Source organism: Ursus arctos, unplaced genomic scaffold (assembly GCF_023065955.2).
Source record: "Ursus arctos isolate Adak ecotype North America unplaced genomic scaffold, UrsArc2.0 scaffold_7, whole genome shotgun sequence".
Lineage (NCBI taxonomy): Eukaryota > Metazoa > Chordata > Mammalia > Carnivora > Ursidae > Ursus > Ursus arctos.
In genome coordinates, this window is record NW_026623089.1 from 31919308 (window position 1) to 31935575 (window position 16268).

The 16268-nt window shown below is 37.5% G+C and overlaps 1 protein-coding gene across 2 annotated transcripts in view; it reads left to right on the forward strand.

Moving 5' to 3' along the window:
- NOC3L (NOC3 like DNA replication regulator) overlaps positions 1-16201 on the forward strand; it is a 28862-nt gene extending 12661 nt beyond the window's left edge. Inside the window, exons 10-21 of one of the 2 annotated variants that reach the window (XM_026481693.4) lie at positions 307-435; positions 5404-5535; positions 6884-6964; positions 7274-7374; positions 9556-9628; positions 9711-9774; positions 9857-9928; positions 10945-11126; positions 11757-11885; positions 12549-12646; positions 14472-14556; positions 14864-16201. In XM_026481693.4, coding sequence (XP_026337478.1) covers positions 307-435; positions 5404-5535; positions 6884-6964; positions 7274-7374; positions 9556-9628; positions 9711-9774; positions 9857-9928; positions 10945-11126; positions 11757-11885; positions 12549-12646; positions 14472-14556; positions 14864-14992 — 1275 coding nt within the window. In that variant the 3' untranslated portion in view covers positions 14993-16201. Of the gene's footprint in view, positions 1-306; positions 436-5403; positions 5536-6883; positions 6965-7273; positions 7375-9555; positions 9629-9710; positions 9775-9856; positions 9929-10944; positions 11127-11756; positions 11886-12342; positions 12415-12548; positions 12647-14471; positions 14557-14863 lie in introns of those variants that run through there. The other variant, XR_006408041.3, reaches the window with a different exon arrangement.
- Positions 16202-16268: the final 67 nt, after the last annotated feature.

Below are 16268 nucleotides of genomic sequence, written 5' to 3' on the forward strand. Positions count from 1 at the left end.
TAAAATAGTGTCACTTTGTTAAACACTGTCTCTTTAAGAAAATTCTTTGAACGTAAGTTTAGTGTGGTGGTTCTGAGCAGGGGGTGGTTTCGCCCTCCGGGGAATGTGAGGCTGTGTCTGCGCGCAGTTTCGATTGTCACCCCTGCTGTGGCTACTACTGGCATCTAGTGGGTAAAGGCTAGGGGACTTCTAAACTTCCCACCATGCACAGGACAGCCCCTCCCCGCACAGCGAATTGTCTGGCTTAAAATGCCAGTGGTGCCGAGGTTGAGAAACACTGGCTGAGTGTCACGTTTTATTTTTCAGATATCTGAAATGTGTTGTGCGGCAGTAAAGGAACTGTTTAAACAAGATAAATTAGGCCAAGCTTCCCTTGGTGTGATTAAAGTGATTTCTGGTTTTGTGAAGGGCCAGAATTATGAAGTTAGGCCAGAGGTAAGCCTTCCTTTTCTGACTTTGCATTTTATTTGTTTTTAAATTACAAAGTTAATTTTCAGTTGTTATGAGGATTTTTATTCTTTGTAGAAGTGTATAAAGTAGAAGACTCCCCAAGTGTAACTACTCTTGACAATTTAGTATGAATTCTAGATGTTTATAAGTGTAGATATATATACTTGTTTATATATTTTTAAAATTATTTAATACATGTTTAGATTTTAAAATAAAAATGCATTTATTTTATGGAAGCTATTCTGGAGCTGTTTTCGTGTTGTGTTGTATAGACATTCTTTTTAATGTCTGCCATGGTTTCCTATTATGTGAGTATAGTCCATGACTTGATGGACAGCTGAGTTGTTCTACACTGATCATAAAAGAGAACGTTTTGGCTATATTATTTTTTCATACTTACAGGAGTATTCTGTGAGTTAAATTTTTAAGTTAAAGCTGGATCCAACATTATACACATTTATAAATTTGAGAGGTTATGCCACATTGTCCTGCAAATACATTTTATTATGTTCGCTCAGTGATAGGCGTGTCTTCTCCACAACCTACCCAGTGCTGAGTGTTTCTACCATTTAATCTTTGTTAGTCTGGTGGGTAAATAATTCTGTACATTTCATATATATTTTTGTTTTCACATATTTATTAGTGAGGTTTTACTTCCATATACTTTTTAGTCATTTGAATTTTTTTGCCCATTTGTATTGTTGCTAATTTTTCTCCTCATGTATTTGTTTTAATGACTTGTAATACTTTTCTGATAATCATTTATTTCAATAACTATCAGCTGTGTACCAGGCACTCTTCTAGGTCCTGCATATAAAGTAGTGAATAAAAGAAACAAAAGCTCTGTGTGTTTGTCGAGGTTATATTACATATAAAGGATAGTAAGTTTTTGTTACATAAGTTGCAAATATTTGTTGCTCTGCCATTTAATTTTGTATTGTCTTTTTTGTCTTAAGTTTTACATTTCAATTGACTGTCATTTTTCCCCCTTTATAGATGAAATTATATTTTTATCATGCATGAAAGAACCTTTTCAATCCCAAGTATATATTCTTTCCTTCTACAAGAGTGTTAATTTTTATATTTAAATAATGTATTTGACATCTTTTTGTGTGTGTGGTACAATTGCAGATCTAATACACATATATACTTTTTGAAATGGATAGCCAATTATTCCAAAACCATTTTTCCCTTTGCTGCTAATTTAAAATGCCACCTTTATTTTATTTTAAATCCCTACACAGAATTTTATTTCTGAACTCTTTCTGTTCTGTTGGATTCAGTTAATCCTCTATAAGTAATACACTATTTTTAATAACTAACTGTATCTGTGTATTGTCTGGTAGGATGCTACTGATCAAAATGGGCATTACTCATGAAAGGCATGGACCTTTTTTCTTCCTCCAAAATATTTTAAATTACTTTTATATATCATTTCAGGTGGAATTTAGAATAAGATTTTTTTATTCCTCCTCCCAGAATAGTTCACACAGAGAATCTGATTGGAGTTGATTCAAACTGTAGATTAGCTTGGGAGAATTAAAATATTTACTGGATCTGGGACGCCTGGGGGGCTCAGTCGGTTAAGCGTCTGCCTTAGGCTCAGGTCATGATCCTGGGTCCTGGGATCTAGTCCCGCATTGGGCTCCTTGCTCAGTAGGGAGCATGCTTCTCCCTCTGCCTGCCGCTCCCCCTGCTTGTGCTTGCTCTCTTCCTCTCTGTCTCTGGCAAATAAATGAATGAAATCTTTTAAAAAATTTTTTTACGGAATTGACTTTTTTCTCTTCAAGAATATGCATCTTGCCATTTATTTAAGGCTTTTTTTTTTTTTTTTAAGATTTTATATTTATTAGAGAGACAGAGAGAGCACAAGCAGCGGGAGGGGCAGAGGGCCAGGGAGAAGCAGGCTCCCCACTCAGCAGGGAGCCTGACGTGGGACTCTATCCCAGGACCCTGGGATCATGACCTGAGCCAAAGGCAGATGCGTAACTGACTGAGCCACCCAGGTGCCCCTTCTTTTATGTTCTTAAGTGAAATTTTATAGTTGTGTTCATTTGGGTCTTATGTATTTTTATTAATTTCATTTTTAGTCCTATAGTTTTGATTGTTAAGCTGATGTTTTCTACTGTTTTGTTTCCTAATTTCAAGTCTGCCTTTTCCTTCAAATCCCTTTCATTCCTCAAAGCTGATAATTTCAGTTGGACAGCTAAAATTATAAATATTGTGCTTTAAGTAAGAGAAAATATTTAGTGTACTGAGAACTGTAGAGTGATCAGATAATAAGGCTTGTACATGAAACTTGCTCATAGGGAAACACTTTCATTTTAGTGATGCTAGAATATAAAGCACATTCTTTAATTTTTGGTTTTTTAAAAAATATATTTAGGTAGTACAATATGATTTTTTTTATGGTATACAACATGATTCAATCATATATGAAATGATTACCATGGTCACATTAAATAACACATCTGTCACCTCTCACCTTTGTGTTGAGAATCCTAAAAAATTACTCTTTACTTAGCATATTTCAAATTATACAATACAGTGTTATTAATGCTAATTGCTATGCTATAAATTAGATCCCCAGAGCTTCTTTATCTTATAACTGAAAGTTTGTATCCTTTGACCGACATTTCTGCATTCCCCCATCCCCCAGCAACCACTGTTTTAGTATGCATTTGACTTTTTTAGATTCCTCATGTAAGTGAGATTGTACAGTATTTGTTTTTCCGTGTCTGGCCTATTCCATTTAGCGTGATGTCCTCTGGTTCATTTCCACGGTCACAAGTGGCGGGATCCTTCTTGTTAGCGGTGGAGCACTAGTCCGCGGCATGTATACAGCGCAGGTTCTGTATTCGTTAGCGGATGCGTAGGCTGTTGCCACCTCTTTGCTCCGTATTGTGAATAATGCTGCTGTGAACATGGGAGTGCACATATCTCTTTGAGATACTGATTTCATTTCCTTTGGGTCTATACCCAGAAGTGGGATTACTGGATCATAGGATAATTCTGTTTTAATTTTTTAAAGTTTCCATGTTGCTTTCCTTCCAGTTTGCATTCCTCCCAACAGTATACAAGGGTTTCCTTTTCTTCATACCCTAATACTTGTTTTCTCTTATCTTTTTTTAAAAGTTTATGTGTTTAAGTAATCTCTACATCCAATTTGGGGATCGAACTCATAACCCCATGATCAAGAGTCACATGCTCCTCTGAATGAGTTAGCAAGGCGCCCCTATTATCTTTTTGATAATAGCCATTCTTACAGGCGTGAGGTGATTTCTTATTGTAGTTTTGGTTTGCATTTCCATGATGATTAGTGCAGTTGAACACCTTCTTGTATATCTACTGGCCATTTGTTGTATGTCTTCTTTGGAAAATTGTCTGTTCAGGTGTTTTGCCTGTTTTTAAAGTCAGCTTATTTGTATTTTGCTATTGAGTTGTAGGAGTTCCTCATATATTTTGGGTATTAACTCTGTTAGATACGTAGCTTGCAAGTATTTTCTCCCATTTAGTAGGTTGTCTTTTCATTTTATTGATGGTTTCCTTTGCTGTGCAGGAACTGTTTAATGTAGTCCCACTTGTTTATTTTTGCTTTTGTTGCCTGTATTTTTGGTGTCCTATCCAAAAAAATCATTGCTAAGACCAGTGCCAAGGAGCTTTTTCCCTATGTTTTCTTCTAGGAGTTTTATGCTTTCAGGTCTTACATGTAAGTCTTTAATATATTTCATGTTAATTTTTTGGGTGGTGTAAGACGGGTCCAGTTTCATGCTTTTGCATGTGGATATCCAGTTTTCTCAACACTATTTATTGAAGAGCCTATCCTTTCCCCATTGTGTATTCTTGGTGCCCTTGCCAAAGATTAGTTGACCATCTTTAATCTGGAGTTATTTTTTTTATTTGTAGGTAATGTTTTATGAGCACATAGAATACTATAGAATACTCCTATTGATCTTCCTGGCACCTAGAATGACTTCATGTTTGCTGTTTCTGCTTTTAATTCTTTCTTTTTTCCATTCTGTGTTTTAAGCCCTGTGAACTGAAATATCCGCTTTCTTCCAAATATACATATCGTAGCATCAAAATAATACAAACCTGTAGTTCTCATGTTTCTTTCCAGGAATGCTGCTGTGACTGAAGGAGGTTAGTAGAGTGGTTTCTTCCAGAGAAAGTTAGAATTTTGAACCTCTTTTGTCTTTGTGCTTGGGTGGTTGCTGTAGTACACAAAACACCAATTTCCAAAGTAGTTTCTGGATTTCTTAAATGACTTAAGGCAGTAGTTTCACTGTGGTTCCTGGACCAGCATCAGCTGGGAATTAGAAATACAAATTGTGGGGCCCTACTCCAGTCCTAGTGAATCAGAAACTCAGGAGGGGGCCCAGCTGTTGTGTTTTAAGAAGCCCTCCAGATGGTTCTCATGTTTGCTGAAGTTGGAGACCCATTGGCTTAAAGGAAAATAACTTGTCTTAAAATTAATAACACTGGTCTACATGTTTTTTTAATTTATTTATTATTTATTTTTAATTGTGGGAAAAAGATGAAGACTGGAACTGCTGACCACAAAATGGAGGCAGGTCTGGTAAATTAAAGCTGGTTTAGAAATACCTAATTTACATCCTCTCCTTCCACACTGGTCCAAACCTTTTTCTGGCCTGTCTACTCGTTATAATCCTATCTACCCATGCCGGTAGTGTGTTCTCTCTTCTACTCATTATACTGCAAAATAATGTGTGTGTTTAGCCAAATACTAGTGTCCTGTTATAGACATAGATTACCGAATATGTATAGCAATAAGATAATAGAACTTTGTGTGAAATGTGATAAAAGATGTCTCAGGTGTTTTTTTGTTTTTTTTTTTTGGCACAAAGGAAGGAAAAACATTGTTAAGTGCTTTTCTGTATAAAGGTTTTGAGGGCAATATAAATATTGTATATTGTGTTTTCTTCATATTAGATGTTAAAGACATTCTTGTGCTTAAGAATCAAAGAAGTAGAAGTGAAAAAAGATACCGAGGACATTAATAAACCAAAAAAGTTCATGACTTTCAAGGAAAAGAGAAAAACTCTATCAAGAATGCAGAGAAAGGTTTGATTGATTTCCTTTTTTGTTTGACTTGAGATTAAAATCATAGTGTAGGCACAGGCAGAGATCATAATTCAATCATAAATGTGTCAAAACCTAATATTTAGAAAATTTTATTTTTCCCGGTTATTGCAAAGAAGTGCTTTATTAATTAAACTGATAATTTATTGGCAAAAAGAGCAGTTGAAGAAGTTTCCTTGCCGTGCTGGCTTTTATTTTTTTTGTTCTTCGGATTGTCTTAGATTCATTGTAATACACAGATCCCTTCCTTGACCAGGAAGGCGATATTTATGTAAATTTGGCAGCAAAGTGGGTTTTTGTTAATTGAACCACGTTTCTTTATTGGCTTGTATTTGAAACCTAGATTGAAATTTCAGCCCCTTGTTTATTTAGTATGAAACTTTTTTTTTTTTTTTAATTTTGAGAAATGGACCCAGTAATAATAGCACCTACCTCACGGGTCACTGCGCATCTTGATAAGATGACGTATGTAAAGCACTTAGCAAGTGTGTGATACTGGGCATGCGGTATAAACATGAATTGCCACCACCAGCATCGTTATTATTACTTCTCAAAACATTTCTGAATAGTTTATTAGGGTTATCAAATTGCTTATAAAAACAAAACAAAAAAATAGTTTTCAGGGATATCCATCTTTGAATGTGCCTAATAAATTTTGAAAATGGGGCAGAAGAACCAAAATAGACTTAATTGGAAATAAATGAAGGTAAATATTTTAATTATTTACACCATACTATCCTAATATAAATTGGTTATCCCTGTTAGAAACAGCATGTACGTAGCTGCAAGGGGAGAGAAAAGACCCACTAAGAACATGGCAGCTCCTTAACGTCGCATGAAGGAAGGAAGTTCTCCCCCAGTCAGTCCCCTGCGCCTCAGTCGACTTAGCAACCATTATTTGCTTGCTCATACAGCAAAGGAGGTGGAAAAAACTGCTATTTTGTTGAATTTCTCTGTAGTATCTGGTTTTATGCACTGTATGTAAATGTGTTTAGGAAGTATTGTTGATGACTAATGTCCATGTTATAGATGGTTTAACAATAAGATTATTAACAGACTTCAGTTTTGTTCTTGAGAAGAAACCATCAGCGATTGAGTTAGAGTCCCCTTTGTTCCTCTCCGCAGCCTCGTTCTGCCTTTCTCCCGGGAGGCAGCCGCTGTCTTGGGTTGGTGTGCGTGTGCTGCTTCTCCAGATCTGTGTACTTTTGCTCGTGTTTGTATTCACAGACAGTCTAGGGTATGTGTTTCAGAGTATGTACATATTATGCCTCTCTGAAGCTTGCCTTTTTGCTCAGCACTATATGCTCTTTTTCTTTCCGTCTCTTTCCAGTGGAAGAAAGCAGAAGAGAAACTAGAGCGAGAGCTTCTGGAGGCAGAAGCTTCAGAGAGCACTGAGAGGAAACTTAAACTGGTAGGCAGTTTCACATTCTCTCACACTTTTAAAATGTTTTGTTAAATGGTTTTAACTAGAGATTATTGTTTCAACTTGGAGTTGTATAATCTTGGTTTGTCTCCCGAGGCTTCGATGTGATCATTGCTGGTCTCATGAAATCACAGGGTACATGTCTTCATTCTGTTTTGTTGAAGCTCCTGAGATTGGATTGTGGAGAGGGTTGGGAAGGGACAGAAAGGTTGAGCTTTGACTGTCATTGTTGTGGTAACTCAGGAGAAAGGGTGTAAGGGGTTATACTCAAGTCATTTTGTCTGCTTTTTCTGCCAGCACACAGAGACTTTGAATATTGTGTTTGTGACCTACTTCAGAATATTGAAGACTGCCCAGAGGTCACCTCTCCTGCCATCAGTTCTAGAAGGCCTTGCCAAGTAAGGGCTGTGTAGGTTGAAGCCTTTTCGATTCTTTCTAAATAAATAAGACCAAAAAAGCCATGACTGTTAACGAAGGTTCACTAATGATGACCCTGTGTCCTTTTCCTTTTTTGTTTGTTACCAGCATTTCCTTGAAACCGTTGATAATGCTGTTTTTTTAGTTTTCTCATCTCAGGCCTTTTATTTTTTAAATCTCCTTCAGTAACTCCTTCCTTTTGCTAAGTTCTGGGGGTCCCGAAGGTTCCTCTCTCAGTTCTTGATTCTTTTTGCGCTGTGGTCAGTTATCCACTGTCAGACTTCTGAGTGGTCCGTGCAGGCGACTCCTAAGTTTGATCTAACCTTCTTGCAAATCCTTTCTCGAGTCCCGTGCAATCTTTCCTGTAAAGAGAAATCTCTTGGTATGTTCTGTTGGGGGATGCGAACTAGAATAACGGTGGTTGTGATAGTTTTCCAGGTTTTTGAGGTAGTATCCTGTAGAACATTGCAATAGAACTATAATGTGAACTACTTATGAAATTTAAAGTTTCCGTTAGTCACATTAAAAAAGTAAAAAACTGGTACAATTAATTTTAACATATTTTATCACACTCAGTTTATCTAAAATAGTTTGATGTACAATCAGTATTAGTTATTGAGATGTTGGTATTTTTTTTTCACGAAAACTGGTGGATATTTTACACAGAGTATCTCCGTTTGGGCCATTCCCATTTTAAATGCCTAATATCCACGTGTGCTGGTGGCTGTCATCATTGGACAGCACAGCTTTAGAAATAGGACTTACGGTGGGAAGAGAGAGAAAAGGCAAGTTCTATTTAGTATAAGAAATTTCTTTGTAATGACTAGAGCTCTTTGGCAGTGGGATTATAAAATAATTGGACCTTGTTATTGAAAAGATTCAGAGAGAGGTTGGTTAGAGAAGGGATTATTCCTACATTGGATAGGACCTATTGTTTGTTTTTCAATGACTAATTCCTTTATTTAAAAAAGCTTTAAAAAAATAAGAAATAAAAAAGTTTTAGTCATACCTACTTACTTAAAAATTTCAAATGATTTAGAAGAATATAAAATTAAAAATTAGAAGTTCCCTTCCTATATATGTACATAAGTCTGTCTGCCTGTCTTCTGTCACACAGATGGAATCCTGCTATGTAGACTGTTTTGTAACTTGGCTTTTCTGTTTTGATAAAATGGTTACTTTGGGTTATCTTTCCATGTTGGCATGATTATATCCACCTTTTTTTTTTTTTTTTTTTTTTTTTTTACATTTGGAATATTCCATTTTATGGATCAGTAATACTTCTATTTGGGCAGCCCCTATGCTGCAGTGGAAATACCTTTATGCACCTGTGTGCATATATTGTGGGTCAGAGGGTCTGCTCATTTTAAATGTTGATAAAAATAGCTCAGTTGCTTCCCAAAAAAGTTATTCTCGAAAACGGGGAATGTATCACTTTTAAGATTCTTTCTTGTTCTAAGATTTACATAGTGTCAAAGACTCTTGCACTAATTTTGAAGAAAGATCTTGCTTTAAGTAGGTCAGTGCCTAGGATTTTATACTGTACTGAGTGCTCTCACATTCAGTAGGTCAGATGATTCCTCTATAACTCTACTGAGTGATCTCAGTTGTTTCTAGAAACAGAGGCCCAGGACTGACAAGTGACTTACCTAGGATTATATAGGCAGTTAATTGCAGAGCCTGAACTAGATATTAGGTCCACTATTCTTTCCACTTTATTTTTAAAGCTTTAGTAGGCTCCATATTCCATAAATAACAGTCTATTTCTCCCTTTCCCTTTCCCTGCTTCCCGTTTTTCCAGAATCTGATGCTTTTGGCCCTTTTATGAGTTAGAGCAACACGGGGTAGCTGGTGAACTTTCCTTGGGGTGTTGTTTGTTTCTAACAACTTGCTTTGTCGGGCAGAAGTATTTCTGAAATATTTTCAGTTTGTTTAGTGCCTCATATATTCTTGCTGAGTGTAGTGTCCAGCTGTGGATGAGTTAGAATTGTTAGAAAGGTCATTCTGAATTAATGAGAAGTGTCAGTAATTACTACCAACTGCATCATCACTAACAATGAAATAAGGAATATTAAAAATACGGCTTTAAAGTCAAGTTTAATTTCTAGCTATTTTATTTCTGTTTTTAGGTCACCTATTGACTAAGCTCTGTTTGATTCTAGGTTTGCTCACCTTATAAATGTGGAGTTTTTTGATGATTTATTGGTAGTACTGCATTCTGTCATCGAGTCTGGTGTAAGTTACTATTAATGAACTACTTCATAAGATACGAATGGTGATTATTATCCTTAATGTCCTTTTCTCCCTTTTTTTCAAGGACCTGAGCTATCGAGAAAGCCTTCACTGCGTCCAAACTGCTTTCCATATTCTTTCTGGGCAAGGTACAATATTTTCTTAATCAAGTTTTGTTTGCTTTACCTTTGGAGGCTGTAACTTACCTAACTGTTTGTTGTAATTTCAAAGGTGATGTTCTCAATATTGATCCGATGAAATTTTATACACATCTGTATAAAACACTGTTCAAGTTACATGCAGGTATGTACATTTAGATAATGTGTCTTTAATAAATACTTACCTTTTAATAAGAATATCTTGTGACCGGTATTCTAGTCAATGAAAAATGAGAAATCGGAATTTGCGTATTAAAACATTGGCCTCTGAGGGCCACCCATCTGTATTTTACCTTACATAAGAGTTGGAGAGAGAGAACTTCTGGAATTGACTGGAGCTATGGTAGAACCCTCTCCATCTCCTGAGCAGTTTAGCACCACTTCATTGGTTAGGGAAATGATTTGGGACAGGTATGACAGTTTGTCTTGTTTTTTTCTGGAGTGCAGTGAAGTTGTGTAATGAAAAAGTAATGATACTAGGTATTTACCCCAAAGATACAAATGTGGTGATCTGAAGGGGCACCTGCACCCCAATGTTTATAGCAGCACTGTCCACAATAGCCAGACAATGGAAAGAGCCCAGATGTCCATCCACAGATGAATGGATAAAGAAGATGTGGTGTGTGTGTGTGTGTGTGTGTGTGTGTATAATGGAATATTTTATATATATAATGGAATATTACTTAGCCATCAGAAAGGACGAATACTTCCCATTTACATAGATGTGGATGGAACTGGAGGGTATTATGCTGAGTGAAATAAGTCAATAAGAGAAAGACAGTTATCATATGGTTTCACTCATATGTGGAATATAAGAAATAGGGCAGAGGACCATAAGGGCAGAGGACCATAAGGGAAGAGGACCATAAGGGAAGAGAGGGAAAACAGAATGGAAAGCAGTCAGGGAGACAAACCGTGAGAGACTCTTAAATATAGGAAACCAACCTGAGGGTTGCTGGAGGGGAGGTGGGTGGGGGGATGGGGTAACTGGGTGATGGGCATTAAGGAGGGCATGGGATGTGATGAGTGTTGGGTGTTTCATGCAACTGATGAATTACTGAACACTACACCTGAAACTAATGATGTACTCTCGGTTGGCTAGTTGAATTTAAAAAAAAAGTAACGAGAACAGCCCTGAAGGGGGTGTATCTGCTGTTGCAGGTGCTACCAATGAAGGTGTCAGGATTCTACTCCAGTGCCTTGACGTCATGCTAACTAAGCGCAGAAAGCAGGTTTCTCAGCAGAGAGCCCTTGCTTTCATCAAGCGTCTTTGTACCCTTGCTCTTCACGTTCTTCCAAATTCAAGCATTGGCATTTTAGCAACTAACAGAATATTAATGCATGTAAGTAATGATACAAAGGAGTAGAGCTAAGTTCTGGTAGTACAACAGTGCTGTCTTGTTTGCATCTTTTTCCCCTATTTTCATTATTACTGTGATAATGGCAAAATGGTAAAATCCAGTGAGAAAAGAAGTATATAAAATTACAAAAGGAAAGCATTCCCACCCCTGTTGACACTCTCCAGAGGTAACCGTTTTTACCATTTGGTGGGTTTCCTTCCAGCAGACTTTTTTATTCATATATAAACACGCACAGCACACACACACAGACAACACAACTTTTTTATGGTATACATTATTCTACAACATTTTTTTTAACAGTAATGGTAATGGATACATTTGTGTGTCAGTACAAATACAGCTATAAAGTACATGTGTTTATAGCTCTTTTTTAAAAAATATTTTACTTTATTTTTTAAGTAAGCTCTATCCATCCTGACATGGGGCTCGAACTTATGACCCCCCAAATCAAGAGTCACTCCACCCACTGAGCCAGCCAGGTGCCCTACTTATAGCTCTTATTTAAGCATAAAATCAAATCAAATTTAAATTCAAATAAAAGTTCAGAATCCAATAACATTCTTTACCAGTACTAATTTCATTAATTCTTCTTTTTATGTGACATCTTTGCAGACTTTCCCAAAAACAGATCTGTTGCTTGACAATGAGTCTCAGGGAAGTGGGGTTTTCCTTCCTGAGCTGGATGAACCCGAGTACTGTAATGCTCAGAACACTGCGCTTTGGGAATTGCACGCGTTACGGGTAAGGATGGCCCTTCCTATGTGAGCAGGGTTTTCCGGTTTTTCTGCAAGTTGTTATTATTGCCAGAGTCCTCAATGTAATTTTGTTCTGGGATGGCCTTTTGGAGAATTCCTGTTTTAATAGTCTACATTTCACTTTGCTCTTAACTGTTCTTTAGGATGTTGAGGTACATTTACTAAGGAGGCAGAAAATGACATTTTTGTGGGGTGAAGTTTAGATTATTGATTGGACTCTTCCCCAGCATTATTCAGAGCGGAAGATTTGTATTGGGTCCTGCCCAAGGAAACTCTGGGAGCCCCTCAGTTTCAAGAGGGCGACACTGTTGTGATCCTACGGTGCGGACGCATTAGAGGGAGACTCGTAGCAAATAAGTTTCAAATGTGTTACCTGTTGTGAACTCACTTTTTCACTCCGAAAGTGAAATTGCTTCTTGATTTTTTTTTTCATGCTGTGAAAGCAAGACTAAGCTACGTCACTGTTAACTTGGCATGTTGCCATCATGTGAGCAAAGAGAATATTTTTTCTGTCGGTATGTGGTTATTGTGAGTTACATATTCATATATGATTTTTAAAAATAGTGTTTATTAAAGAAAATCTTTGCTGTAGCCAGTGTTTTATAAAGTACTGACCTGTGCAAAACTGGCTGTCCTGCTTGTCCTCCAGAGACATTACCATCCCGTCGTGCAGAGATTTGCGGCTCACCTGATCGCCGGAGCCCCCTCTGAAGGCTCGGAAGCGCTCAAACCGGAGTTGAGCCGGAGGTAGTCGTCAGACCACAAGCTGCAGTTGGTCCCTGTTCGCGCTGAGAAGTCTGCTTTATAAAGTGATAGGTTTTAAAACAAAGTGCCCATTGATCTGGATTTGGTCTCACTTCAAATTCCTGAATTGTTCTAAGGAGAAAACATTTTGTTAGAGTGTTTTTGATAATCACTTAATGTTTTTTTGTTTTTTCGTTATAAAAAGTTTTGCACATCCAGGTAAGTAGAAAGAATAGTGAAAACACATATGCCTGACATTCAGCTTCAGCAGTTAGTAAGATAATGCCGTATTTGCTATATGGGAAGATCCATGAGTCCAACCACAGTGAGATTCCTCCCCACCGCCGAATGGTTGTGCTAGGGCCAGCATGGGAGGAGTGAGAGAAGTGCTTTGGAACACTGCCACTCAGAGGGGCCGCACTTCCTCTCTGGGGGCCTCCCAGTCCTCTCGGTGCAGTGTGGCCTGACCTGCTGGTACTCCGAGCTTCCACCGTATGCTCCAGATGGAGAGAAGGATTCTGCCGAGAGAAGTTTCTTTTCCAAGTTATTACTCTGAAAAATTTCAGAAGTACAGAAAAGTTGAAAAAATAATGACCTTTTTCCCTACAAAATGAGGCAATTACACAGAAAAGGAAATGACATAAAAGACACCCTTGTAATATACTCACCTCTCAGAATTAATATTTTGCTGTAGATTTTTCTCATTTGCAGCCCACTGGTTTCTCTAATTTGGAGATCTCAGACAAGTTACTCGTAGGCCAGCAGACTGATATTCTGACCTTTTCAGAGTTTAAACAAAAATTGAATTATTTGCTATATGTTAAGTATTGGACAAATTCACCCAGAAGTTCCAGCTTCTCTTGAAGTTCTGGGACGTTTGGCAAAATAGGTCTGTATTTTTACATGGCCGAAGTCAGCTGCTTCCTCCCTCTCTAAATGAGGCAGAAACTCCAGTTTTCCATGAACCGTTTTCCTTCTGGATAGAAGAGAGATAACTTTTGGCCTTACTAAATGATAAAGTGGCCATTTACTTTTTTCTTCCCTCAAACTTCCCATCTGTTCTTCAGCCTTATTTTTTTGTTTTTTTGTTTTTTTTTTTAAGGGAGAAAACAGTTATCTGTTGATTTTCTTATTCATGATGTTTTTCTGGCATGTTTTCGTCAGATCTTGACTGTCTGCCTCGTTTATGCCAGAAGTTTCTTTCTCTGGAGGAAGATGAAGAATGGGTTTATCCCAAAAGCTTGAGATAGGAGACTCTTGATGGTCTTGCTCTGGAGGATGGGAGCTTGGGATGAGACTCTAATCGCAGCCCCTCCAGGCCCTTGCTGATCTTCGGGGAATGTGAACCAATCCCAAATCACTAAGGATTCATTTACATGCCATGGGTGTGGGCATTTAGTCTGTCCTGAATGGCCTCTCCTTTTATCCAGGGTAATGAGGGGTTGAGCTATGTGAAATTCATGGAGGGTAACTCCATGCTTCACTCGTCCTGCCCCCGTGACTTAGTTGCATATTGTTCATTAACTGGCCAGGTTGGGATTTGATCACACTGAGCTGGAGGTCTTCTGCTCAGCCTTGTCTTTGTCCAGTCTGTATTTCTAAATGTATACCAGGCCTCTCTGAGATAGATTTGCTTGGATAGACTGTCATTACATGGGAATTTAGGATTTATTTTACAAGTGTGTTGGTTTGTTGGTTTGGTTTCAAGAGCAGGATTATGTATACCTTACTCTTTGGGTTTAGAATAATGAGTCCTCTTTGGGTGCAGTCTAATTATTTTCAGGTTATACAGATATGGTGATGTGTTACATCCCTTCTGTGATTATAGGTCTGCTGCAGAACTTTTTGAGACATACAGCATGGCTGAAATGACATTCAATCCTCCTGTTAAATCTTCATGTTCCAAAAGGAAGGTATGTGATATTTTTTCATTATTTTTTTTTAAAGATGAAATAAAAACTAAATGTCTCTTATTAACTGACTCCAACTTGCTTAGTTGTATTATAGATCTTTTTTTTCATGTTTAGGAGTTGATGGTAGGCTGGGGGGTTGTGCAAGACTGTTCAGTGTAGGGTGCGTCCTGGACCTGACCCAGTGCTCGTCGTTATCAGGTTTCATGTGATGGTTCAGGGTCTGCTGTTGCCATTTTCAGTTTCGCTCATAGCTTGGCTTTTGCTTATGACATAAGACCTTTATGAGTCACTTTTAATATCTTTTCAGAGTGAAGTTTCACAAGGGGATTCATTTTTGAATGAAGATTTAAATCAACTAATCAAAAGACATTGCAGTGAAGTAGCTACTCACTTGCCTCTGGATTTCAGCAAATGTTTGAAAACATCACTACAGTAGAAGGAGGAGTCGTCAGTGGACTTTCTTATGTATTTGTGTTCGTTTAGATGCACATAGAGACCTGCTGTTAATTTAGGACATTCTCTTTTTATACAAGGGAAACGTCCTAAGAAAATTAACAGAGGAGGAAGACTTACCCTTTGCGTGGCACATAGGGTTCTGCCCCAGTTCTGAAATTGTCATTAAGAAAAGAGAATCGAAAGCCCCCTGCCCCCATATTTGGGAGTTTCTTAATGACATTGCCTTTTTAAAACTTAATGTATATCTTGGGGCACCTGGGTGGCTCAGTTGGTTGAGTGTCCGACTCTAGATTTTGGCTCAGCTCATGATCTCAGGGTTGTGAGATCAAGCCCCATGTTGGGCTCCGTGCTGGGTGTGGGGCCTGCTTAAGATTCTTTCTCCCTCTGATCCAACCCCCTGCGCTCTCTCCTCCCAAAAAACCCAAAAAACAAAAAACTTACTATACATCTTAAGTTACAGTTTTAAAAAAATCTTTGGAGTGAACTTAACTGGATTACAATTGCTAGATTAAAATAAGGGCATAGAGCACAGAAAAATCAAGACCATGAGATTGTTTTTTACCATTCAACTACTCTTTATAGCCAAAACTCTTTCAAATGAAATATATTTTTGTTGCAACACTGTAGATGGAAATGAGAAAAATTTTATATTTGAGTATATTTTCAGGAGGATTTTTGAGAAAAGAAAAAATGGCTTGAAATTGGACACCAGGTCCATTGTCTTTGGCTGAATGATACACTTTAAGAAGTAACCTAATTTGATCTTTTTAAAAAAGAACGAGAGTGTTCATTATGGCTACTTTCAAAAAAAGTTTGAATGTGATTCTAGTCTCTTCAAAGTTCTTTGTGTTTTCTGCCGTGTTCTGGATGGTGATGGGGGAAGAACTGCTCCTGGGTGGAAAAACCAAGTTGAAGACTTGACTCTGTTTTAAGGATAAACAGTGCCTGTTGAAGGCTTTTTTTCTTTTCCTTCTCTATCTCCTGTTCCTCCTTCTCCTCCTCTTCTTCCTTCGTCATCATCGTCTTTTTACAGATACAGTCCTATTCTTATGAATATAATTAAAAAGCAGTATTTTACCTAAGCTATTGCCATATTGTAGGAATGGCCTGTGAAATAAGTTTTTGTAACAACCAGGTTATGAATATTCTCTTCTGAGAATAATTGAATAAAACAGTTTTCTTTCTTTTTTTTTTTTGCTTCCTGTTCTTATGATGTGAGAATTAAAAAAAAAATGCACACAGTCCCAACTAAATAG